The 22,631-nt window shown below is 55.5% G+C and overlaps 7 protein-coding genes and 2 non-coding genes across 9 annotated transcripts; 5 read left to right on the top strand and 4 right to left on the bottom strand.

The window, feature by feature from the left end:
* Positions 1-603: 603 nt before the first annotated feature.
* On the bottom strand, positions 604-2,347 carry K437DRAFT_18350 (Pkinase-domain-containing protein). The gene is made up of 2 exons (XM_013389699.1): positions 2,055-2,347; positions 604-1,709 (listed from the first exon to the last, which is right to left on the bottom strand). The coding sequence occupies exons 1-2, from the start codon at positions 2,240-2,242 to the stop codon at positions 653-655; spliced, it is 1,245 nt and encodes a 414-aa protein (XP_013245153.1). The 5' UTR covers positions 2,243-2,347; the 3' UTR covers positions 604-652.
* Positions 2,348-5,194: 2,847 nt separating this feature from the next.
* Positions 5,195-6,989, top strand: K437DRAFT_254373 (D-tyrosyl-tRNA deacylase). Its single transcript, XM_013389775.1, has 5 exons — positions 5,195-5,656; positions 5,936-6,322; positions 6,433-6,576; positions 6,671-6,730; positions 6,822-6,989. The coding sequence occupies exons 1-5, from the start codon at positions 5,614-5,616 to the stop codon at positions 6,845-6,847; spliced, it is 660 nt and encodes a 219-aa protein (XP_013245229.1). The 5' UTR covers positions 5,195-5,613; the 3' UTR covers positions 6,848-6,989.
* Positions 6,990-8,103: 1,114 nt separating this feature from the next.
* On the top strand, positions 8,104-10,986 carry K437DRAFT_266744 (uncharacterized protein; the record flags this gene model as incomplete). The annotated part of the gene is made up of 1 exon (XM_013389774.1): positions 8,104-10,986. One exon carries the CDS (start codon positions 8,104-8,106, stop codon positions 10,984-10,986), a length of 2,883 nt encoding a protein of 960 aa, XP_013245228.1.
* A 148-nt stretch (positions 10,987-11,134) lies between these two features.
* On the top strand, positions 11,135-12,684 carry K437DRAFT_18144 (uncharacterized protein). The gene is made up of 3 exons (XM_013389697.1): positions 11,135-11,372; positions 11,461-11,813; positions 11,889-12,684. The coding sequence occupies exons 1-3, from the start codon at positions 11,283-11,285 to the stop codon at positions 12,616-12,618; spliced, it is 1,173 nt and encodes a 390-aa protein (XP_013245151.1). The 5' UTR covers positions 11,135-11,282; the 3' UTR covers positions 12,619-12,684.
* On the bottom strand, positions 12,685-14,740 carry K437DRAFT_18187 (uncharacterized protein). The gene has a single exon (XM_013389698.1). The coding sequence runs from the start codon at positions 14,418-14,420 to the stop codon at positions 12,750-12,752; it is 1,671 nt and encodes a 556-aa protein (XP_013245152.1). The 5' UTR covers positions 14,421-14,740; the 3' UTR covers positions 12,685-12,749.
* Positions 14,741-15,480: 740 nt separating this feature from the next.
* On the top strand, positions 15,481-16,773 carry K437DRAFT_243884 (uncharacterized protein). The gene is made up of 3 exons (XM_013389773.1): positions 15,481-15,594; positions 15,615-16,045; positions 16,139-16,773. The coding sequence occupies exons 2-3, from the start codon at positions 15,865-15,867 to the stop codon at positions 16,756-16,758; spliced, it is 801 nt and encodes a 266-aa protein (XP_013245227.1). The 5' UTR covers positions 15,481-15,594; positions 15,615-15,864; the 3' UTR covers positions 16,759-16,773.
* Positions 16,774-17,054: 281 nt separating this feature from the next.
* Positions 17,055-17,153, bottom strand: K437DRAFT_t9. The gene has a single exon. It is a non-coding gene; the product is annotated as a tRNA-Val (tRNA).
* Positions 17,154-17,320: 167 nt separating this feature from the next.
* K437DRAFT_t8 lies at positions 17,321-17,419 on the bottom strand. Its single transcript has one exon. It is a non-coding gene; the product is annotated as a tRNA-Val (tRNA).
* A 470-nt stretch (positions 17,420-17,889) lies between these two features.
* Positions 17,890-22,623, top strand: K437DRAFT_254368 (RhoGAP-domain-containing protein). The gene is made up of 5 exons (XM_013389772.1): positions 17,890-19,714; positions 19,823-21,449; positions 21,543-21,639; positions 21,717-21,862; positions 21,935-22,623. The coding sequence occupies exons 1-5, from the start codon at positions 18,266-18,268 to the stop codon at positions 22,363-22,365; spliced, it is 3,750 nt and encodes a 1,249-aa protein (XP_013245226.1). The 5' UTR covers positions 17,890-18,265; the 3' UTR covers positions 22,366-22,623.
* Positions 22,624-22,631: the final 8 nt, after the last annotated feature.

Genomic DNA, 22,631 nt, shown 5'->3' with positions numbered 1-22,631 from the left:
AGGAACGATCGAAAGACTGACATCAACGATGCCCCAGCCTGCGGAGTGACGCGTGCTGAGGACACGGTTCAGGTAGTTTCTACACACTGGTTCAGGCATCACCACATCACCTCTTCAGAACGAGTGCCTCAGCAATGCTAAAGCAGGCTTGCCGCCGCTACACAATGCAAAGTCTGAATTGGAGGCATCAACCCGTCTTCCAGGTTTTCACGTGCCGGAGGCGTCTGCCACTGATTTAAAGTCGTGTCTAATGCTTCGTGGTCGAATGACAGACTCGATGGTAGCCAAAGGCAATCCGTAGCTGAACAACTGCGAAATGCTTTCAAACAACGCAAGAATTACATGCAGATTCTAGAGGATGCGGATGCTTGCCAGATACAGCATAACAGTAATGATGGAGATATTTTGATAATGGTACAATGTGCAGAACGGGAGGAACCAAGTCCCGGGTCCTTGTTCTCTTTTCTTACAAATGAAGGTAAAGCGCGGATGCTTGTATCCATACGCGGTGCGATATCCGTATCAATTAAAGGACGAGTCTGCACCCAAACGTAAACCGATTATCCGTGTGCCGCAGGACACGGGCTCCCGATGCCCATGCAGAAGCACGAGCATGGGCAGAAGCAGAAGTAATGATGGTAGCAAGTGCCTCTCAAAGCAGCGGAGTGAACTCCTGGATCTGCTGCCACAGCTCGCCGCGCAGCTCCTCCTTGGTGATGGTCGCCTTCTCTAGGTCGAACTTGAAGAAGTCGGCAGGCAGGCTCGGCGCTGTCGGCTCGTCCTCCGGGTCGTGGTACGCGGCGAGGTACGGGTGCTCAAGCGCCTGCTCGACTGTGAGGCGCTTCTTGGGATCGAATGTGAGTGTCTTTTGCAAGAAGTCGATCGCGTCGGCACTTGCGGTCGGGAATAGCTTGGCGAAGTCCTTACGCTTGCGGAACGGCAGCGCACGAATGTAGTCGCGTGATCGCCGCGAGTTGATCGCGTAGAATTCCTCCAGCGTTGGCGTCCCTAGGACATCGAGGATTAGCGAGAGTTGGTGGTGGTAGTCGCGGCCGGGGAAGAGCGGTCGGCCGGTAAGCATCTCGGCGAGGATGGTACCGACGGCCCAGATGTCAATCGCCTTGGTGTACTGCTTAAACGTGAGCATGATTTCCGGCGCGCGGTACCATCGCGTCGCGACGTATTCCGTCATGAAGCCTGTTTCGCCTCCATTCGGCTCGGCAGTCAGAACCGATCGTGCAAGACCAAAGTCGCACACCTTCAAATCACAATTGGCGTTGAGCAGCAGATTTGACGGCTTGAGATCGCGGTGGATGACATCGGCGCTGTGCAGCGCCTTAAGCGCCCGCAGCGATTGGTAGGTGAAGTATTGTGCGTGGTCATCGGAAAGCTCCTGTGTTCGAATGACGCGGTGCAAGTCGGTCTCCATGAGCTCTTGGATCAAGTAGACTTCGGTGAAGGCCTCGTAGCTTGGCGGCTTAACAATGTCCAGGATTGAGATAATGTTTTCAGAGACCTCACACTCTTGGAAATAGCGAAGGAGCTTCAGCTCGCGCAGGGTGCGTAGTGCGAACATCTGGTGCTCGAAAGGCTGGATCTTCTTGATGGCGACCTTGTGCCCGGTGGCGCGGTGGACAGCCGAGCAGACAACTCCGTATGCGCCCTCGCCAATCACATCACAGACGCGGTAGCGCGAACCAACATTGAAGCTGGTTTGGAGGACCAGGTGTTTGCAGCGCAATTCGGATGGTCGATCATCAGGCGTGAGTTGCAGGGTGGGCGTGTAGAAGCGAGGCACGGCCGTTTCAGCAGGTGACATGCATCGATGGAGCGATTGCGTCGAGGGGCGGCGACAAAAGATCGACACGGCAGATGAGTGCAATATGGGGGTGTCGTTATAGACAAGAGCAGTCATGATGTGAGCAAGATATAGGTGGGAGATGACGACGGAAAATCCAGAGGTTGCAATGGTCAGCGTCCTGATCTTATGTAGAAAGCGTGCGTTGATCCAACCCGTACAGGCAGCCTGTCTCGTGTCCGAAAAGATGACTCACCGGACCTTTCTCGGAGCCGACTTGCTGGAAGATGGCTTAGAGGTGGAGCTAGAGCGAGATTTCGTCGCAGTGCTGCTGCTGCTTTCCTTTGTGCTGGCGGCAGGCTTGGTGACAGTGGAAGAAGCGACAGACGGTGCCGCCGCCGCTGGGGCATTGGCGACCGAGGGAGAAAGGACTGCTGCTGACATAGTGTATCGAAACTAGCAAAGGAAATGTGTGCCAACGTGAAGTAGACTTGTAGTGGAAAAGCGGACTGCTTCGCGTGGAAGGAGAGTTTGAAGTCGCTCTGAGAGGGACCTGTGAAGCTGCTGGCTATACGACGATAGTTGGTTGATCTGGGCGTGTTCAGGCCTGCTGAACACCTCGGATTGAGGCTTTGCTCACCTTGCGATGCTGACAAGGGGAAGGGCAAGAAATGTAGTCTGAGAGAAGGGTGATTGCTGGTGAGGGAGAAGAAAGGGCGACCTCCAATGCAGCCAGCACAAGAGGAACACCTCTTTATACCGCCCAGTTGGTCGCCTGCGGGGGTGACAGAAGCGGGCGGTCACCACCACCACAGGCGGGCACGGGCGCCAGAACTCACTCAAACCCGGGGCCTCCGAAGCTCTTGTCCACCTCCCTGCACTCTCTACTCTGCCGTGGAGGCTGCCACAGCAGTCCAGCGCCTGGAGGGCGTAACTACTGTTGAGACAAGTGACGCTGTGCTTCATGAGGGCACGACGTGAGGGTTAGTAAAAGCTTATCCTGCCTTCCGAAGAGACCTTTGTTGAGACACAAGTCTCAGCACTAGCAGGCTGGGTAGGCACCGTAAATTTGGAGAGGGAGAGTTTTCCACCCGCTGACACTCGAAAGCGGGCACTGGACAAGTGGTCAGCTCTTTGCACCACTCGCCAGCCAGTCTTGTGTGGAGCTCAGTTCGCGGCTGCAACCGGAGGTCTCCGGCGATTCCCCCGTGACTCCCCCGGTGCCCTGCGGCGGTCGAATGGTTGGGTGCAGGGAAATCTGCAACGCGGCGCCACAATCAGCCTGCTACATATGGGATCCTGTGGAACTCCATCAGAGCGGGTGTCGGATAATCACCCCCCCTAATGTCGCGCTCACGCTGCTATTGCGCTGGCCTGCACCCTCAAGAGCCTCATATGGATTCCTTACATCATCACACAAGTGAACCTCGTTGCCTGTAGACTTATACATAGCCCCGTATATGGGTGATATGGCCTTCTGCAAGACGATAAAGGAGCCAATTAACGGATACGACCGTTGCCTAGGCAGCTTCCACCCTTTTGTCCCTCGCCCAATCTTTTGCTCCCTCTGACTCACACTAGCAAGCGACTGCGCTCTGTTGCGTTCACAGTCGTGTAGGCTGATGTCAATTGCGTTCGCGGTACAATATGGACCTTCCGTGGCTCACTGAGAACAGAGAAGCAAGAGCAGAGTGCAAACGAGAACATTGAATGAACACGATGGCTAATAGACAAGCACACGGGGAACAGCAAAAGGAAGAAGCGCACAAAAATCTCAGCATTGTGAAGAAGCCAATGACTTCTTGTTGCCACGGCAAACTAGCACTTCGACACCTTGCACCCGAAGCCACTCGGATGGTGCGGAGACGGGAAGTTGGGGATGTCGTCTGGGAAGCGCATTTGGTTAGCAACGGAATAGCCAGAGAGCAGTTCATCACTCACACCTATCTCCGTAGTTGGGGAAAAGCTCCTCTTCTGGCTTCAGGGGCCGGAGGGTCTTCGCAAACACCATGCTCTACTCCCCATGCGATTCAACTCCAAAGCCTTGGTGTGAAAAGTGAAGTCAACCCACGCCCTCGCTCTTGTCTATGGGACACCCTCCCATTGGCACTATTCACTCTGGCACACCCTATGCTACTGCCGCCTCCGCTATGTTGCATCCTACCGCTTCCGACGCTGCGCTGCTCGCCAGGACTGACTTGGATGCTTGGTTTGCTTCCAACGTGGATGACATCGTGCAGCGCGCCGTCGACAAGGCTTTCGCTTGGATCTTGCCCCGCGCCGGGGAGCTGGCGAGTTGCGTCGACGCCCTCGATGATCGCTTGGGCCTAGCTCTTCCCACGCATGGCACGTACATTTCGAGAGCTGGAAGCGCAATCAAGGATTGATGCGTAGGATGGACTGCCTACATTTCGTCATCACTCTCATGGTCCCAATTTCAACAACCAGCGTACCACGTGTCATCATTACAAGGAAGTGTTTGTAGCTGGATGCGAATCGGTAATCCTTGATGATTGTTTGAAGACCCTGACATGCCTGCTGTTGCTGATGATGTTGTTGTTGATGGCGGTGCACCATCCACATAAGATGATACGATGTTGCTCCCACTTCCAGTCTGAGCCGTGAATTGGGTGTCGCCGAAAGGCTGGAAGAATTTGTTCAGATGTTTTAAATCCGCACAGGTGTAAGCTATAGCGGCGTAACCCAAAATTTGGGCGTCAGATATGTCGATCAGCAAGTCATGTCCGAAGGCCCGTTCCTCGATGATTGTCTCATGCTTAGTTGGTTCTTGAACGTCTGTCTGACCCGTTCAAGAGAATGGGACTATAACGGTGATCGCCCGTCGTCTGCGCGGGGACCCGCCCAACTTCCACCTCTGAGGCTCTCATGTGAGGCAGACATCCACAACTGTTAGGTCCAGTATCCCTATGCCCTGAAACCTCCTAGGGGCGTCGATCTTGTTTGCGGGTACTACAGCCCGCTCTGCCATTAGTTCATCATGGGGGCAATGCCAAGACGCGGGCGTCCGATCTCGAGAGGGGCTGCATCGCTATATGTTGCAAGGGTTGAGGGCAGGGTTTGAACTTAGACTCTACACAGATAACCACATTTAAATTGAGGCACCGTGTGGCCCAAGAGAATCTAAATATCTCTGGTAGGAAATGTTTGACAATCCCGTAACCGGAGGCTGGCGCGCGCGTCTGCTAGCGTCTGTCTCACTACCCTACCCACTTGAGAGTGGTCTGGCTCGCTACATACTTGGTGTCCTGCATAATGTTTTGGCTGCAACTTGCGACCGTGTCACCTGCATCATCTCCCCAGCGCGTGCTTATGTTGTCATGTCATCTTGTGGTCGACCGCATTTCTATCTGTATGTAATTCAATCTAATACCGTATGTCACTATAGACTGTATGAAAGACAGATAGCCCAAGCCTGTGTCGAGTTGCATAATCCTTGCCTCCTCTAGGAGCTGAATGCGGTTATCGTCTCCGGCCACCCGTCCGCCCAGCGTCGGGAAACTCGCAACTTCCTACCGCCATCTTTTCGAGTCTCGAGTCCGAGTCTCCAAAGCTGTCTACCAATTCAAACATCGCAATCAGCATATGGTGAGCGGTGACAATTCACTACTCACAACACTTAACCTGTACCCCAAGAAAACCATATACATTGTAAATTGGGACACGTCTCTATTTGCACAGTGCTGTCATCAGTGATAGAAGCTGCGAACAAAGTCTGGCTTGCTCTCGCTCGTCCCTCGGCAGCTCCAGCTTAAATCGACCGTGCAAGTGCATGATTGCGAACAGGATCCACAACCATGCGCGCAGTATTGCAGCGAGTAAAGGCTGCTTCCGTGGAAGGTAAGCTACAGATTCGACTACCACCTTTTGTTCACCGGGGGCCAGGGGGTTAGGGGATGATGCAATCTTGTGACGATACGGAAGAAGCCCGGCGAGGGGTTCGCGGTGTCTTGCGTAGGAATACAATCCCGTAAGCATGAAGGACAGCAGTAGGAGAAGGAAGGAAACCACCACCACTGGCTACTGATGCATAGCCTTGCGGCTATTTTCTGCCTCTACTCCACTCTAACCTCAATGCCATCTGTCATCGGTTCGCTCTTCTCGATGCAACCTCTCCAGTAAATGGCCGCATCATCTCACGCATCGGACCCGGCATCGTCGCGCTGATCGGCATCTCAACGGAGGACACCGCTGCCGAAATTTCACCGCTTGTCACTAGAGTGCTCGGCGCCAAGCTCTGGAATGAGGGTCTGACTGCCCAGGCGATTCTCAGAGGCGAGGCGGATAAGCTCATTGTCGCTAATGGGCATGGGGGACGAGTTGTCGCCTCTATACTCGAGGATGCGAATGGCAAGCTGGAAGATCCAGTAAAACAAAACCCAGCTGATGACACGCAAGACACGGCACTCGCACAGAATGGCGCCCACAAATCAGGAGGGGAAGAGCTGTGGGGCGGGAAACCTTGGAAAACAAATGTGGTGGCTCTGGGCGGAGAAGTCCTTTGCGGTTCGTCCACATTGCACTTCTGCCTTACACTCAGTTTGTTCAGATCGACTGAAGCCTCCGTGCTGGATGTATAACCGGAAAACGCGCCAATTTTGCACCCTGGAACCCAGTCTCACAGTTTACATTGCATGCGCGCATGAACAAGGGCACCAAGCCGGACTTTCACAGGGCCATGGGCGGTCAAAGCGCGCGGGAACTGTACGAACAGTTTCTCGCTAGTATGCGTGAAGCATACAAATGTGATTGCATCAAAGGTGTGTCGCTTTAAACTCTCTTCCTCAGCCTCTCTTTGCATGCCCACCAATGGCTGACTCACTCACGCACTCATTCCGTTCTACGTTCCCACAGATGGTCAATTTGGCGCCATGATGGACGTTAGCTTCGTCAACGATGGTCCCGTCACCATCAGTGAGTATGAATCAATATCACTGTACCCTGCAGTCTTCAACCTACCCTGACTGAAAATGCGACTCTGACGACATCACATACCCATTCACAGTATTGGACACTTTTGATAAAAAGTAATCACGAAGTTACACTACGACAGAGCCCAGATCTCTGTGCTTCGTCGAAACGATGTGCGCAGGGCAAAGCATCTCCATCTTTACTCACATCTTGTAGCCTAAAAATGGACGGCCATATGAAGCCGCCGCACTTGACATATCCCTCTACTTTCGTCAGCCTGCAATTGTAGCGGCTTGTCGGTTGCTCTGTATGCGCAGATTCATCAGGTGTTAGCATTAACGTTCCTTTAGCTGAGCGCGACCAAAGGGGAGAAAGCATGCCGCAGTCCTGTGGATGAGCGTGGTACATGAAGATGTGGTTGATCACTTTGATGGCTCTACGTGTTCTGCGTCTCTACGAGGTTATTACGGTTCTACGGATAGCTGTCCGTGAGCAAGAAGCTGGAGAGAGGTGCACATTGCCACCTTTGATGCGCCGCACAAGGCGGAAAAAAGAAAGAAAGAAAGGGGAGGCTGGGGTTCTGTGTGGTGCTGCGAAAGAGGATCACGTGACTTTATGAAAGAATTTTCTTGTCATTGGCCTTGAAAATGAACTCGGGAGCCACAACCACTCTCTGCTTGCATTGCTTTTAAGCATATTTACATCTTGTTCACCATCATAACAAATGCCAATATCCTTTCCTGGTACCAGACGTATCTGAAGATCACTCTACTTCGTTCTAGTTCAAGCAGGCAGTAGTCCCGCATTCATCCGAAGTATTTACACCCAGCAGGTTCATTTACACCTATGATAGACCCCGATTGTAGTGGCTTAAACGTGCGCGCTGAATCGTGAGTTTCATTGCTTTGTCATTTTCATTCCGTCTATGGATGAGCGGCTGAATGCGAAGTGTCATGCTGACGCTATCTTATCTATATTTGCATGCAGCCGGACCTCCTTGACAGCTAGAGGTCTCCTGGTCCAGTTGATTCTGTACTTGGACTCCTCTGACCGGCCCCCATAAGGACCCCCTTCATCATTCATCATATTGTCGACGCTCTCGCAGAGGCAGACCACCGTCGCCTTTAAGCAGCATCTCCTTCAACCGACTTGGTTATCCATCAAAGCCTGAACGCCGATACCCAGCATCGGTATTGTGATTCGCCGCTCGCGAACGAGCTTGTGCAGACGCGCGTTTGTTACTATCGATGAGGGCGACTAACACAGTCCTTGGCCGGGACGTCGGAGCCTGCGTCAGACCCTGAACATCGACGACCTCCATTCATCTCACACATCCGTATTACCTGGAACATCCCTTCATCCGAAACATCATCATCATGCCGCTCAAGGCGCCAATTTTCACCACTCGTAAGAGTGCGCAAGATGTGCGCGAGGGACGGATCTCCCGCGTCGACTTACGCAGGGATGGTGTAGCAGATGCTGCAGCTGCGATAGCTCCCAAAGAGCAGGGCACAAAGCATCCCTTATCAAGTGTGGGGACCACTGGGTTCGGTGTCGACGGGTGCTCAGCCATTGCAAAGCCCAAAACGTTCGGCTTCGGATTGGGCCTTTCTTCCTTTTCCAACTCAGTCTCCAAGGCCGGTGACAAAATGTCAAGCCTGACGCGCAAACAGGGTGCCGCCGTCACAAATGGTGCCGAAAGTGTCCCTGGTACTCCTACATCGGCTCGTAACAGCCCGCCTCAGCAACCTGTTAACACGCTTAGCACCGTGACTTCAGGAAAAATGGCGCCCCCAGCCAACCCCGATCCTCAGCTCTTGGCCCACTACTCGCTCAAGTTGAGCGACCTGGTCAACAAGGCTTTCTTGCCTTGTGCGCCAGGTGCTGCTGCCATGAATAGCGCTGTGAGCGTCTCTAGCACCGTAGCTGGTGCTGCCAAGGTCATCGGTGTCGGTGTGGGAAACGGAATCGGTGGTCAGAGGGACACAGTTGGCATTCCGACGCTCTCGATTATTTCCTACGAGGGAAAGAAGCTGCCGGACAAGATTCGGGTGCAAGAACTCGCACAGACTGTCACAGAGCAGTTGCATTATGCTGCTAGCGTGGACTCGTACCTTCTCCGCGCAGTTGCAAGGCAGGTCTTGAAAGCCCTTACGCTCTTTGCCACGCGCATCGACTCGCTGCTCATATCCTCCTCAAAGGATCCCAACGTCCTCAAGATCCCGTCCACGCCAAAGGAGGGTCGTGTTCTGCCCGCCGCGATGGAATTCAACATCGGATTGATAGCGATCGAATGGATCGTAGAAGACTCACTCGAACGCTGCCTCGAGGGTGACGGTGACGAGCATCCCCAGCTGCCCCGCTTCGTCTCGGAGATTCTCACGCCTGTCCGCAGAAAGATGGAGGGCACGATCTTGCATGTCATCCAGCCGATCTTGAGTGGAACCAAGATGAGCATCACAACGTGCATTCAAAAGGCCGTCACTGCACCCTTCACGCCGGTGTCTCAGCTCAATGCTTTTGGCAGTGGTGCACCCGCCGATCAGAAAACACCGGGTTCACCAGCGGGCACGGTCGATGGTACGATGACGCCTTTTAAGTCGCTCGTCTCGCCCGGTGACGTCTCGCCATCGGGAAAATCTGCAGACGGGGGCAACGGGGGCGGTGTCTGGGTGAAGGAGCTGGATGGCAGACTTGCGGGCTGCCGCAGGATGCTCGTCGCTCGAATTGAGAACAGGACATCCAAAGATGGCGAAGGCTGGTTCATCTCCGTCACCATCTACATCATCTGGAAGGCTCTGTTCATCTTATCGGCGCGCAATGCGGAGGCGACATTCATGTGCTCAGCATTGGGGGTGAAAGGGCCCCTCCTTCAGCATTCAAACGGTAGCATCTCCGCCGTCGCTTCGCCCCAAGTTGCATCGCTCTTAGACGGCCAATCTGCCAAACGCAACCCTAGCCCTGCCCAGCTCAGTTCTGCGCTGAAAGCCGTCGCTCTGACCGGTAAAGGCAAACGCTCCGAGCCTGTCGAATTGTCTCGCCCAAACTCGGGTCGTGCAGCGCCTGATTGCTGGCAGCCCGTGCCGGATGGCGGATTCTACCGATGCAGAAAGTCTGCACAGATTATTGCTGAACTACAAACTGTTGAAAGGCTTGTCAAGGAGTTCTGCAGCGGCTTCTACGACGAGCCTGCGCGTAGAAGAGCTCTGAGCTCCCACGTCGTTGTTGCGCCTTCTGTGGATGACGAGGATGACAATAGCAGCTCGGATGAACACAATGAGGTAGATGAGCTAGCACGGGCCGCTCTTGCTGAGGCTCTACATGGTCTCAAGAGCATCGTCACTTGCGTCCAGGTACTCGAGGTCAATCCCGAAGCTGTCTCCTTGGCATTGCGCGCAAAGGGACAGGGGCGTGATACACATGCTGGTCCCGATGGCCAACAAGTGCTGCCGGCCGAGACGGTTCGCGCATTCAGAGCTGCCCCGCCGCTCATCCTGCTGCATATTCTCTACAACCGCCTGCCCACAGCCAGCGGTCGCATCGTCGTTCCATCTCCACCCGAGGCATTCGGCCTGTCTTGGCAAGAATACGAAAAGTCCATCTCCGGGTTTATTGGGGCCCACACCTGGGCCGATGCACTACTCCAGGAATGGAAACCACTCGTCGAGGCAGCGTGGCAGCATCTGTCGACGCAGCTCGAGGAAGCTGAGAGACTGCAGGCAGCAGAGGATCAGCAGCAGCAGGAAACGAAGCCAAATGACAGAGCCAACATGCCGTCCCGTACCGGTCAATCCCATGTGCAGGAGCCTGAAGGCCACGCATTGCGTCGTAGCGCGAGTCAGCTTAGCAATACTAGCAGACGCTCAAGCGGCTCAACATGCGACTATCAGCACATGACGCAATCCACATCGGCTATCGATACCGAGCACAAGCAAAACAAGGAGGCCCGCATGTCTTCGCGCGAGCCTTCGCCTGATGCTGACTCCAAGGAGCGGCACGGGCGCACCCCTCTGTTCTGGAGGACACACAGCGGCTCATCGCGTGGCTTTAGCCTCTCAACGCTCTCACGCACCGCATCTCCGAGACCTAGAGGCCCTTCAGAAATGGGCATTATCGTTGGCCCCAACGCCGACGCCGCTGTTACGGCCAGATTTCTGGTGGAGGAGATGCGCACAGAGAAAAAAGCGCTGAGGAGGTTTGGGGGCAATCTGGAAGCAATTGCGTTGCACATGGGCAAGGAGTACACACTGAGTCTGTAATGACAAATATCTAGACCAACATGGTCCATTTCAAATAGCATTGCCATATGTCCTCGCTTGATTTTTGACATGAAGAGCACGACTGCTTCCGCCTTAGGCCCTCAGTATAACGCGCATGATCGAAGGCGGGCATGGCCCATGTATGAGGCGCAACTCGTGCGCCCTACGACCCTACTCGCACTCATGTGAATACTGGCCCCGTCTATGAATCATGATACCACCCTCTGCGCCTCCTGCAAGTTACACAGATCATCAGGTGCATTGTCGGAAGGGTTTCAAGTGCACAAGGATGATAAATGCTAGCTGCAGCAGCAGAGCTCGTACCAGCGCTGCGCAGCGAGTATGCTGCGCAGCATTCCAGAAGAGTGGAGGATGCCGACGAGGAAGTGAGGCGACACCGTCACAGCTGTTCGCCCGATTCGAGGAACGCTAACCGAAACACATGGCAATGTCAACCACTTTGTTATCCTTCAGATCTTCCTGCTTTACTCTCTCAGTAGGCCCGATCCTGGCCGCCGTGGTCTCGGACACGTGGAGATATGGTCCGACCTCCTTCGTGTCACCGTCAAATTACGAGATATTGAGCCTTACCATCAGCAGGATGACTCAGCGATCGCTCCTGGAGTCTCTGTGGAGCCCGTGGACGCCGCAGAAGCAGATCCAGTTGCGAGACGATCGAAGGTATCTACGCAAAAGACAGGGAAAGGGAAAAAGGACGTCAAAGCAAAGCAGGGCGGGCCTAGCCATGTCGAAGCGTACATCTGGCAAAGCCAGACAAGTCTCCGCTCGCAACGCGGCAATACAGGCAGCGTAATGTGGAGGTCGAGGTAAGGTTGCCATGAGTGCACGAATATCAGAAGAGAGCGACTCATTTTCTTTCGCCTTGCTTCTCTCGGCAACAGCATTCTTCTTGGTGCTACGATGGTCAGGCAACACGTCAACAAGGCCCCTCTTGTCAACGCCAGCGGCGACCCTGTACCGTCTCTTTTGGATTGGACTTGCAACGGTGCATCTCGCGATCTTTGCGTATTGGAGCTCGGAGCGGGTACGGGCGTTCTCTCTGCCATCTTGCACTCTTCTACCATCTTCAAAGCAGGCCAAGGCACTGTGACGTGGGTCGCAACGGATCAAGAAGCGCTCCTACTGTTGCTTCGAAAGAATATCAACTTCGTTTGTGATGCATCACTTCAGACGTCTCCTCAAGCGATGGCCTTAGACTGGACGCAAGTGAGAGATGCAGTGCAATTGACGAAGAGGCAACCGTCGGCTCTTCGAACCGTCCTGCGAGACATTCATGCACCCTTCGGGAAGCACAGCCTGCAGGATGATTTGCCATTCCGACCTGCGGACATCGTGGTCGCAGTTGACTGCATCTTCAACCCAAGCTTGTTTCCTGCTTTCTTGGACACTTTGACCGCGCTATGCCACCCGGAATTCACGGTGGTTTTTGTTCTGGTCGAGCTCAGAGAGCAAGCGATGATGCACGACTTTCTTTCGGCATGGGTTGAGCATCGACATCCCACGCAAGAATCTGCCCAATGGGCAATTTGGAGCATTGAGGGAAGTGCACTGGGGCTCGAGGGCTTGCAAAAAGGGTACGCATGCTTCGTAGCATATCTTACACTGACCTGACTCGCAATTGTATGTCTCTTGAAGATGCATAAATGTGCCTATGACAGCATACGCGTATATGGCGGGTATCACATACCATAGCTAGGCCATTGTAAGATTTATTCACTTTCAGGGTCCCAATCAGTCCTTGATCAGTCCTTGAAACGAGTGCTTGTGGTTGACTTGACAGAAGACATGCATCCAGCGAGCAGGTCTGAGAAGCTCTTCTTCCGGCACACCGCGCGCCTCCCAGTAATTTGAGAGTCTGCCCCCCGCACGGGCGGTTTTGGACCGACCGCACTTGCCGTATTCGCAATGCTGAATAGCATTGGTAGGCTATTAGATATCCTGACTCCTCGCCTTGTTGGAAGAGTGACAAGGGTCTCACCCGTACGCCCCTTCTTCAGCAGGCACTCTGCCGCATCTCGCTCTTGTCTGCGCGCTAGGAGCTCGCTGCAAATGCTTTGGAGTGCTTCTCTTGAGATGATGGGCGGTCGGCGAATCGACCCGAGCGTGCGAAGCTCGTCGCGAGCTTGCAGTTGGTCGATCGGAGGTTGAGACGCATCACGCTCATGTCGGTCAAAATCGTACAGCAGCGTTCTGGGAATTGACAAGCGGCCATCATCGGTTACATGTTTGAGCTCTAGCGCTGGTGCGAGCTCCGTTGGTCTCTCCTCCGGATGTTCGAGCAGAGACTCTGGCCAGGCTGGTTCAAGACTGCGCTGACTCCTTCGCCGCCAGTAGTTGTCCTCGAAAAAATCTTGCATGTCGAAGGTAGCTTGGCTGCCACAATCGCGCAACGTCTCCTCAGCATCTTCGTAAGAGTGACCATTCTGATTGCATATGCTGAGATGGCCCAGGAATGAAGTGCGATGCTCCATGGATCCTGGGTTAATGTTCGGAAGCGTGCGCGCATCATCTGCAGCTTGCCACAGCGGATCAACTGTAGGCGATGCAATTTCGGGACCGCGTTGTAGCACTTCTAAGTCGGCGTCGAGGAGCGGGTTGTTCAACCACGCAAGCGGGATACCGCTGAAGCTCTTGCTGCGCGCACGCGACTCGCGATGCCGTGTCGTAGGGTGACGGTCGTTCGATCCCGGCGCCTTTGAAGGTACGAAGAGGACCGAGTCCCGTCTGAATGGAGCGAAAATTCCGCTACCAGGGCGCGCCTGTGGTGTAAGGGGTCGTTTCTGAGCCCGCGGAGAAGCCGACACAGCGATGGGATCAGGTGCAAAAGGATCGTCGGACAGGTCCGGATGAGGAGATTGTGCCTGGATAGTGAGATCGATCAAGCGCGGATTCCGACCACGGTGTGACGGCGAGTACGGCGTTAAACAGACCACCTCGAAAGGCGCGGATGGCTTTGGTGATGAAAGTTGATCCGAGCTGAACTGCGGCGAAGGAAAGAGCGGGGAAAATAAGAGTGACGAGAAGCGCTTGGCATTTGATGTGAAGAAACCTGGCGAGCTGCTCCGAGAGTCACCAGGACTATCCATAGGCTCGTCTTGCCCAGGTGAGAGAAAAGAGAGCAGATTGGGTGAGTTGGCGCTCCGAATCTTCGTGCGTCTTTCCGACAGAGGCGAAGGAGGAGGCGTGTTGTAGTATAGTGGCTGCATGTACCAACTAAACCCATCGTGGTGAGAGTTGTCGAGGGATGCAGGCGTCGCTGGACGGTGATCAGAGAGAGGACCTAAGTCTCGCTGCTCATCTCGTGGACCACCAATGAGGAGATTTCCCGAAAGCCGTCTTCTGTGCCACGACTTTGTTGGTGTGCTCGATGGTTCGCCGATGAAGGTTGAAGAGGAGGGCTGATTGATCTCCATGGCTGAGAAAAGGCGCGGGCTGATGAGCTGTAATCAGACGATGAGGCAGGCCATAGTTGTGGTGGTAGGGCTCGTGTGGGCGCGCAAACGGTGCGGGGGTTCTAAGGCAAGCGAGTAGAAACTCAATCGTGTGCTTATAATGGAGGGCTGTCAGCCAGTGAGATTCCTAGCGCAAAGCAAGTATTATCAAGTCAGCAGTATCACTTGTGCCCCCCAGGTAAATGGGTAGCCTTGTCCGATCGTGGCCTCGCAGCTGGATCCCGTATCGCCAAGAATCACATCGTGAGGTCCGTGGAGGCAAATCGCTCCCTCGACTGGCCTGATGCCAAAAGCCTATAGAGTCAGCTCTGCTTTGTTGTGTGCACGTTTAATTTACTCTTGCATGGATGCAAACCGCCAGTCCAGTTAGGTAGCTCAGATCGAGATTTGAGCAAGCATTTCCCAGGTACATCCAGACTACGGAGCGGAGCGGGGCAGCAGGGACGAGGCCAGTACAGGTAAACTGCTTGGGTGTAGAGGAAGGCCATCCGATTGTCCGGGTCCATGTTTGCATTGGCATAAGCAAGCATGTCGGGTAAAGCCTTCATTACTTGAGTGGTCGTTGACTCCAGGAGTCTGGAGTGTGAGTGTGCCGCTGACCTGTTTGCTTGCACCTTGTTCTACCGTCTGCGCAGTCTTTAGCCGAGCTGCTGCCTGCTGCAGCCGCAATCCCAACCTTTCATGTGTGAGTGCGCACTTCTCAGTGCTCTCCTGTGCTTGTAGCTCGTTGGTCGCGGCAGTTTCGCCTATGTATACACGGGAAAGTTATGAGCACCATACGATGGATCAGCAATCAGCACGTCCCTAAGTGCAAACAAGTGAGGACGCAAGAGGGCCGAATATGCTAGAATGTGCCTGAACCCAATGACCTGAACACTGCATTTTCTATTATTTTATTATTTGTTAAAAAGAAAGAATCAAGCTAATGTTCGACAAACTAACTTAACTGCAGCCCGCCGCCATGCACGCCATCTCCCCAATTTTGGAATTGCATCTTTGTCTGAACCGTCGCTTGCTTCGTGGGTGCAAAACCCATTGCTCTCGTTCACAGTGGATCGAAAAACAACCAGGCCGCTGCGCTCAGGTATGGCATCGTCGATCCGCAAGCAGCTGCCCGAAGCAGCGCTGAAAGGTATCACCGAGGCAAATGCCCGGCTCGTCCGACGCCTAGCAACAACGCCGCCCGCCCGTACAGACTTTGAGTGAGAATCGTAATGATGAACAAGGCTTGATCTCTCCTCATTAACCGTCTGTCTTGTGCAGCATCACGAGTCGGACGCAAGCTGCTGTCGCAGTCATTCTCTACGAGTCGGATCACGTGTGGGATGGTGACGTCTCGGGAAAGGGCAAAAGCCCAGCCTCGGACCCATCGCTTCGCCTGCCTACGCCACAATTGCAGGTCCTCATGACCACGCGTGCACTGAACCTTCGATCGCACCCCGGGCAAGCCTCTTTACCCGGAGGCAAGGCGGATCACACGGATGGTTGCGTGGAACGGACCGCGTTGCGCGAAAGTGAGGAGGAGATAGGACTCGCGCAGAGTAAATTGGGCACAACGCTCTTCTGGGTGCACACGGGAACGCCATGTGAGTCAGCAGTTAGCCCGAGCACTCCATAAGAAGCACAGGAAAGCATGCTCATCCACGCCCTGGCCATCCTCCGTTCACTACATTTCGAAGTCATCTCAAAAACCTGCCTGCTTGTGCATCCTGTCATTTTTCTCCTCATAGACCCAGAGGAGACGTTGCCGAGCCTGGTACCGTGTCCAACAGAGGTATCTGCCATGTGGTCCTTCCCACTAGAGCTCTTCCTCTCTTCGTGCATACCCGCAGAGTACAGCAACATACCATTGTCGGACCCTACCACAGTCGACACGCACCGCGCACCACAGGAGGTGTTCCGCACATACAGCGATGTGCCCTGGATTAACAGCGAACCGTACCGCCTACATCGCTTCAGGACGCACCGGCAGCTCATCAAGGGTCTCAGCGCAGACATCCTCATCGCGGCCGCGATGCGCACGTACGGTCGCGCGGCGGCGTACACGCTCTATGCGCCAGGCCAGCCGCCATGGCAGGCATGGGTTGACTACATCGTCGCAGGCGATCGTAGCACGCGCGTCACACGCTGGGGCGACGGAGAAAGCGGGGACATGCTCACGAGCGCACATGCGTACGCGACTGCCGTCGGCGTTGACGATGCCGTGCCGCAACAGGCTGTTACTGCGAATGACACTGCTGCACCGCGGTCTGAAGACTTAGTCAACGGGACGGAAATAGCCATTGTAGAAAGCTCATGAAACCGATAAACGATTGTGGTTAGAGCCAAATGCTTGCTATGTCAACCATGGCTTTGCGCTGGCACCAGGCGATTTGCTCACTTAACCAAGGGACATGCCCAAGTGAGCACTTCGCAGCAGGAGCATGAGGTCCAGTCTTGTTCTCTGGTGTGGTGGCAAGCATATATGTTACGCCACTGTGCTCTCGCAGAACCTGCAAATCAAGAAAGGATAGTATTCAAATGGCTGATCTACGTCATGATTAGAAAAAAGACTTGAATGAGCCGAAAAAGAAAAAAGTATTCAAGCCAAAAAGATGATTTCACCCGGTCTCGAACCGGGGACCTTATCCGCAACAAAGAACACTGCAGTGCTCACTTGTTAAGGATATGTGATAACCCCTACACCATGAAACCCACTATGAAGATTCTTCCTCTCGGATTCCACTAAAGTTCTTTGTAGCACTACTATGCTTACACACGCGCAAACCAGGTTGAAAAGTTTTCAAATGGCTGATCTACGTCATGATTAAAAAAAAGACTTGAACGAGCCGAAAAAGAAAAAAGTATTTAAGCCAAAAAGATGATTTCACCCGGTCTCGAACCGGGGACCTTATCCGCAACAATGAGCACTGAAGTGTTTACATGTTAAGGATATGTGATAACCCCTACACCATGAAACCAGCTGTGATGTTTCCGCGATTTCAAAGAATATGAACCCTAATGCCTCGGTTTACGAAATATTTTCAGCTCCGAGTGCGATTATCGATGCCTTATGCTTGCTAATCATCAGCAGAGGCGCTTCAGAGCTGGGCTAAGTGCAATAGCCGAGACCTTGCCACCCCCACTTCAATCCCCGGGGTGTCATGGCTGCAAGAACAAGTTGGCTGTTGCGAGAAGCGCATCGCCGTATCACAGCGTACGTATGTACTATGTTTTCGTAGGTCAGCATGGGCTGTTTGTGCGCGGCCCGGGGGAGGGGGGCTGGGTGTTGCTGGGTCAACGTGGTCTGGCGTTTAAACTGCTGCAGTGCCTCCGCGCCGCGCTGGCGACTGTGGTGGTTAGGCAGCGACACACAAACAGTGATCAGTTCCGGCCAACACCGCTGCACCGCGCGCGCGTCTCTCGTTCATCACATCACACCTTTCGATCCCATGCCCATCCGGCGCATCCCCCATCTTGCCCACCCCATCCCATCCCATCGTTCTGGGACGGCAGCAAGCCAAAGCTACACTTCGTGCTGTGCCACAAAGAACTGTGCCGGTCGCTCTCGTCGACCCTTGCCCGCTGGCTGCTCGGCCGACGCACGAAACGCTGGCTCCCCCTCCCCCTCCGAGTCGTGTAGCGGGGGGAGAGAGAAAAGTGAAAGAAACGGCCCGCCGCCAGCTGTGCCAGCAGCAGGAGTTCCTTTCGCTCGTGCGTTTGTCGCTTTACACACACATCTGCACGACAATAGACACATCGTAGAGCCAACCTTCTCAGCCTCCACTGCCACTCATCCCAGTGCCCCGGCCTCGCAAGCTTGCAGCATGGCGGCCATGTTACTTTCTCAAAGTGGCGGAGGCGGTGGACCTGGCGCGATCGACTCGGCATCGACCGCCTCCAACGCATTGTCGTTGCACTTTCTCGCCAACGGCCCCGGAAGCAGCATCAGCACCACCACCTCGTCGCCGAGTCTCACTGCATCCTCTTTGACGTACCAGCCGCTCAGCCTGGCCGACGCCATGGCGCGGGCCAACGTGGATCCCACCTCGGCGCTCGAAGAGGTGCTAGCCGAGCGCAACAAGTTCTGCCTCGAAGCCGGCAAGCTGAGCAACGAGAACATGCGCATATGGAGCCTGATGGGCAAGATTCGCAAGGAGAACGAGGCGCTCAAGGCTAAGATCGCCGAACTGGAGAGGTGGTCGCCCAGCTCTCTCTCCAAAATGTCGCCGATAGGAGGCAACGCCCCGACAGCAGCAGCAACACCAGCAGCAACACCAGCAGCGCCAATGTCAGCGGCGCACAGCACGCCCACCCTGTCGGCACCACCTGGAAGAGCGCCAGTGGGGACACCAGGCCAGGGAAGCTCCGACTTGACATCTCCGATCGATGTCACGTCGTCGCCGTTCCCAACAGGGAGTGCCCCGCAGACGCCGATGCAGCAGCACTTCGGCAATTCGAGCGCTGCAGCAGCGTCCTCGACCATAACGGTGATGACAGCTGTAGAATCGGCCTCGGCCTCTTCGGCTGCCATCATGCAGCAGCGTGCTGCCGCCCAGCAACGCAGCCTGGAGGGCGCGCAAGGGCGAACGAGCATGGAGAGCCAGGACTTTGAAGTGGAGGCAGTCGAGGCGAGTGATGCGGAAGCGTCGGGATCCGAGCGGCAGTCTCTACAGGCCGGTGCCATCCTCCAGTCTGCCATGACGCCACCCTCAGCGGCGGCGGCGGCAGACATCAACGCAAGTTTCCTGTCACAAGGCGCACAGCCACTCTCCCCGACCCGACTGCGCGGCGACACATACAGCGGCATCGCAGGTGCTAACCCGGTGCCGGCGCGCGATTCCGCTGTCACGAAAAATACGCGCGCGTTAGAGCTGTCGGACCTGCTTGCGAACGCCGCCGTTGAGAGCTCGTCGAACATGCCACGCGTGGACGGGTCGATGCTGCACACGCTGCAAGTCTCCGTCACCAGCTCGGTCATCAAGGCCACATCTGGCAAGGAGCGCGATGTCTGCTCGTTCCTCATCCGCATCGAGAATCCCGCGGTGCCGCCGCCGCCACCGCCGCCATCGGAAAGCGGGCGCGGCAATCTCAACGGTACCGGCGGCCCGCCTAGGGTGTGGAAGGTGGAGAAGACGTATGCGGAGATCACAGCCCTCGACGCGCGGCTACGCCAAAAGTGGGGGAAGAGCGGCTCAAAGAAGCTGGCTCACGTCGCCCCGCCGGACAAGTCGCTCTTCAAGGATCACGCCCCGAGCAAGGTAGATCAGCGCAAGGTGAGTATGGCCCAAATCGCCTGCGTCAAAGTGTTCTGAAGAGCTACGATGGGCTCACTGATTCGATCTCTGGACTCTCTTCCCTTTCCTCTTTGTTCTACCGCGCAGGCAATGCTAGACAAGTGGCTGCACGACTGCATCTCAGCACAACTGCCGGACCGGGACGATATTGCGACGTTCCTGTGCACGGACGTGGTGCTGCACGACAAGCCTAAGCCGAGCGGCTCGGCGGTGCGCGAGGGCTACCTGACCAAGAAGGGCCAGAACCTGGGGCGCTGGGTGACGCGCTATTACGTTCTCCGCGCCACGCGGCTTGACTTCTTCGAGACACGCGGCGGTCAGCAGATCGGTACGATCAACATCCACGGCGCGCAGATCGGCCGCCAACAGAAGAGCGCGACGTCCGATATGGATGACAACTCGTACCGCCATGCATTCCTGGTGCTCGAGCGGCGCAGCGGCGGCGCAAACGGCCTGCCCGGTGCGGGGACAAGTATCGCGGCCGCGGGCGAAGGTAGTGGTCCCGGTGGCTGTGGTGGCGTAGGCGGAGCGCAATCGGCGCAGCTCGTCAGGCATGTTCTGTGCGCGGAGAGCGATGCCGATCGGGACGAGTGGGTCGACAGCCTCGTGCGGACTATTGGGGAGATGGAGAGCGTGAGTAAACCGCCGCTGTCGCCAACACAGCCGCAACCTCAACTGCAGCCTTTCGGCGAGGCGCCACAACAACAGCATCACTTGCAGCAAGCGCACTTGCATCATATGCACATCCCGCCGACGAGCTCACTACTGGGTGGCGCTCCCGATTTGGCGCCCGATGCCCATTCAACTGGCGTGCCGAGCATGCCATCGTCACCTTCCTACCCACCTGCGTCCACTCCTGCGCCGCTCGTACTTCCGCCGAGTGGGCCTCAATTGGGCACCCCCAGCGCCTCTGCAAACATGTCCGTGCTACCGAGTGCCCAGACCCGGCCAGGAACAAGCGGTAGCCTATCCAGGCGCCTCCGCGGGACCGGCGGGAGCGGCAGTATCTCCACTGTCGGCGATGGGAGCTCGAGTCTAGGCCACCACCCTGTCTCGAGCCCGCCGATGGGCACCATGGCGCTGCCGGACAGCTCCGTTCATTCGTCTTTCCCGCGCGCTCCATCGCCGGACCAGGGCTCGTCTGCCAACGGACACGAAGCAGCAGCAGCCCTAGCTTCAGGAGGGATGCCGTCGACGCCGCAGCGGGCTAACGCAAAGCTGCCGATCAGCGGGCCGATGAACGGTGCGCCGATCCCGCTGGGATACAAGTTTGGCTCAAAGGACGATGTAGGCAGCGCGGATGGTCATGGCAAGAAGGATGACAAAAAGCGCTTCTGGCAGGGACTGCGGCCGTTTGGTGGCGATAAGGGAAAGACGGAGCATCGCCCCGTCTTTGGCGTTCCCCTCGCGGAGGCGGTCGCAGCATCGAGCATCGGCGACAAGACGGGCTTGCCGCCGGTCGTGTATCGGTGCATCGAGTACCTTGAGAAGCGAAACGCCGCGCTCGAGGAGGGCATCTATCGCCTCAGCGGCAGCTCAGCCGTCATCAAGGCGCTCAAGGACAAGTTCACCGCCGAGGGCGACGTCGACCTGCTCGCCGGCGATCAATTCTACGACCCGCACGCGATCGCTGGGTTGCTCAAGACATATCTGAGAGAGCTGCCCACGAGCGTGCTGACGAGAGAGCTGCACATGGAGTTCATGCGCGTGAATGGTGAGTGCCCAGATACTCGACGGGGAGGTTGAGCCTCGAAAGTGCAGTGGCAACCCCAGTTCTGACTTGTTGATGTCATCTCCTCTTCGGCAGACGTGCCTGAACGCGTGGATCGCATCAACGAACTCGGGCAGCTGGTCTGCATGCTTCCGATGCCAAATTACGCCCTGTTGCGAATTCTTTGCGGACAGTGAGTGCCAGATATGGGCAAAGAGACGTGTTTTCCATGGATTTAATAAATCGAACATCTTCGCTCGCTCTCCGCAGCCTCATCAAGATCATCCAGCACTCAGACGTGAATAAGATGACCATGCGAAATGTCGGCATCGTCTTCAGCCCCACGTTGGCCATCCCCGCTGGTGTCTTTGCGCTCTTCTTAACCGAATTTGACTGGGTCTTCTTCACGGATGCTCGTGAGTAGAGAGGGAGAGTTTCGCCTTCTGGATGACGCCCCAAGCCGACTTTCTCTTGCTTCATTCTCATAGATGGGGAGCCTGCGCCAAAGCAAATGCCGCAGGCAACTGAGGAAGCAGAGGAACTCCCTCCACCGCAGCATGCAGATGCTAGCGTGGCAGGCCTGTCATTACCCAGTCCGCGGTCAGGCGGGCGCAATAACAACCGAGCGAGCTTCATCAGTGGTTCCATGATGCGCACCGGCGACGGCACCACCGTGCAGGTCGGGCGCAGCAACAGAAATAGTCTCCAGTACAAAGACAGCGACCTCGACCGCTTCCTTGGTCTCTCGAAGACCGGAGGCACGCCGATTGTCGGCGAGGAGGACATGGTTGCCGCCGTCAACTCTATCAGCCAGCAGTATCCTCGCGACGATTCCGAAGACTTCCGAAAAGACGCCGATGCAGCGTTGATTTACGGCGAGCAGAATACCTCACCGCGACAAGAGATCAGGGCTTCATAGCGATTCGCCACGTGCCAGCTTGTCTCTAATCTCCCATCTTCCCCCAACATCTACCGTCTACACATTCCATCGCGCACGAAAGGACCTAGCGGTCGAGTTCATCACATATAGCACACGTTGGATGCACCTACACAGCAGCGCTTGATACCTCTGTTTGTTCCCCTCCTATCACCTGCTGCATCGCATGGCACCCATTGCTCCTCTTTTCCGGACCTCGACTGATGTATGTATGTAATTTGAGCAAATCATCATGGCCTTCCAAGTGA

Source organism: Tilletiaria anomala, assembly GCF_000711695.1.
Source record: "Tilletiaria anomala UBC 951 chromosome Unknown K437scaffold_11, whole genome shotgun sequence".
Taxonomy (NCBI): Eukaryota; Fungi; Basidiomycota; class Exobasidiomycetes; order Georgefischeriales; family Tilletiariaceae; genus Tilletiaria; species Tilletiaria anomala.
The sequence above is the reverse complement of the archived record's forward strand: the minus strand, read 5'-3'. Positions and strand labels throughout refer to the sequence as shown.

Bases quoted from the DNA above. Each gene is read 5' to 3' on its own strand.
- K437DRAFT_254373 (XM_013389775.1), top strand. From the start codon at position 5,614: ATGCGCGCAGTATTGCAGCGAGTAAAGGCTGCTTCCGTGGAAG. The intron at 6,323-6,432 runs GTTCGTCCACAT...CCTGGAACCCAG, and splicing joins GGGCGGAGAAGTCCTTTGCG to TCTCACAGTTTACATTGCAT. The intron at 6,731-6,821 runs GTGAGTATGAAT...ACCCATTCACAG, and splicing joins CGATGGTCCCGTCACCATCA to TATTGGACACTTTTGATAAA.
- K437DRAFT_254368 (XM_013389772.1), top strand. From the start codon at position 18,266: ATGGCGGCCATGTTACTTTCTCAAAGTGGCGGAGGCGGTGGACCTGGC. The intron at 19,715-19,822 runs GTGAGTATGGCC...TCTACCGCGCAG, and splicing joins GCAAGGTAGATCAGCGCAAG to GCAATGCTAGACAAGTGGCT. The intron at 21,863-21,934 runs GTGAGTAGAGAG...TCATTCTCATAG, and splicing joins GGTCTTCTTCACGGATGCTC to ATGGGGAGCCTGCGCCAAAG.
- K437DRAFT_243884 (XM_013389773.1), top strand. From the start codon at position 15,865: ATGACCACGCGTGCACTGAACCTTCGATCGCACCCCGGGCAAGCCTCT. The intron at 16,046-16,138 runs GTGAGTCAGCAG...TACATTTCGAAG, and splicing joins GGTGCACACGGGAACGCCAT to TCATCTCAAAAACCTGCCTG.
- K437DRAFT_18187 (XM_013389698.1), bottom strand. From the start codon at position 14,420: ATGGAGATCAATCAGCCCTCCTCTTCAACCTTCATCGGCGAACCATCG.
- K437DRAFT_18144 (XM_013389697.1), top strand. From the start codon at position 11,283: ATGCTAGCTGCAGCAGCAGAGCTCGTACCAGCGCTGCGCAGCGAGTAT. The intron at 11,373-11,460 runs GTGAGGCGACAC...GTTATCCTTCAG, and splicing joins TGGAGGATGCCGACGAGGAA to ATCTTCCTGCTTTACTCTCT. The intron at 11,814-11,888 runs GTAAGGTTGCCA...TCTCGGCAACAG, and splicing joins AGCGTAATGTGGAGGTCGAG to CATTCTTCTTGGTGCTACGA.
- K437DRAFT_18350 (XM_013389699.1), bottom strand. From the start codon at position 2,242: ATGTCAGCAGCAGTCCTTTCTCCCTCGGTCGCCAATGCCCCAGCGGCG. The intron at 1,710-2,054 runs GTGAGTCATCTT...CCTCCAAACCAG, and splicing joins TCGGCTCCGAGAAAGGTCCG to CTTCAATGTTGGTTCGCGCT.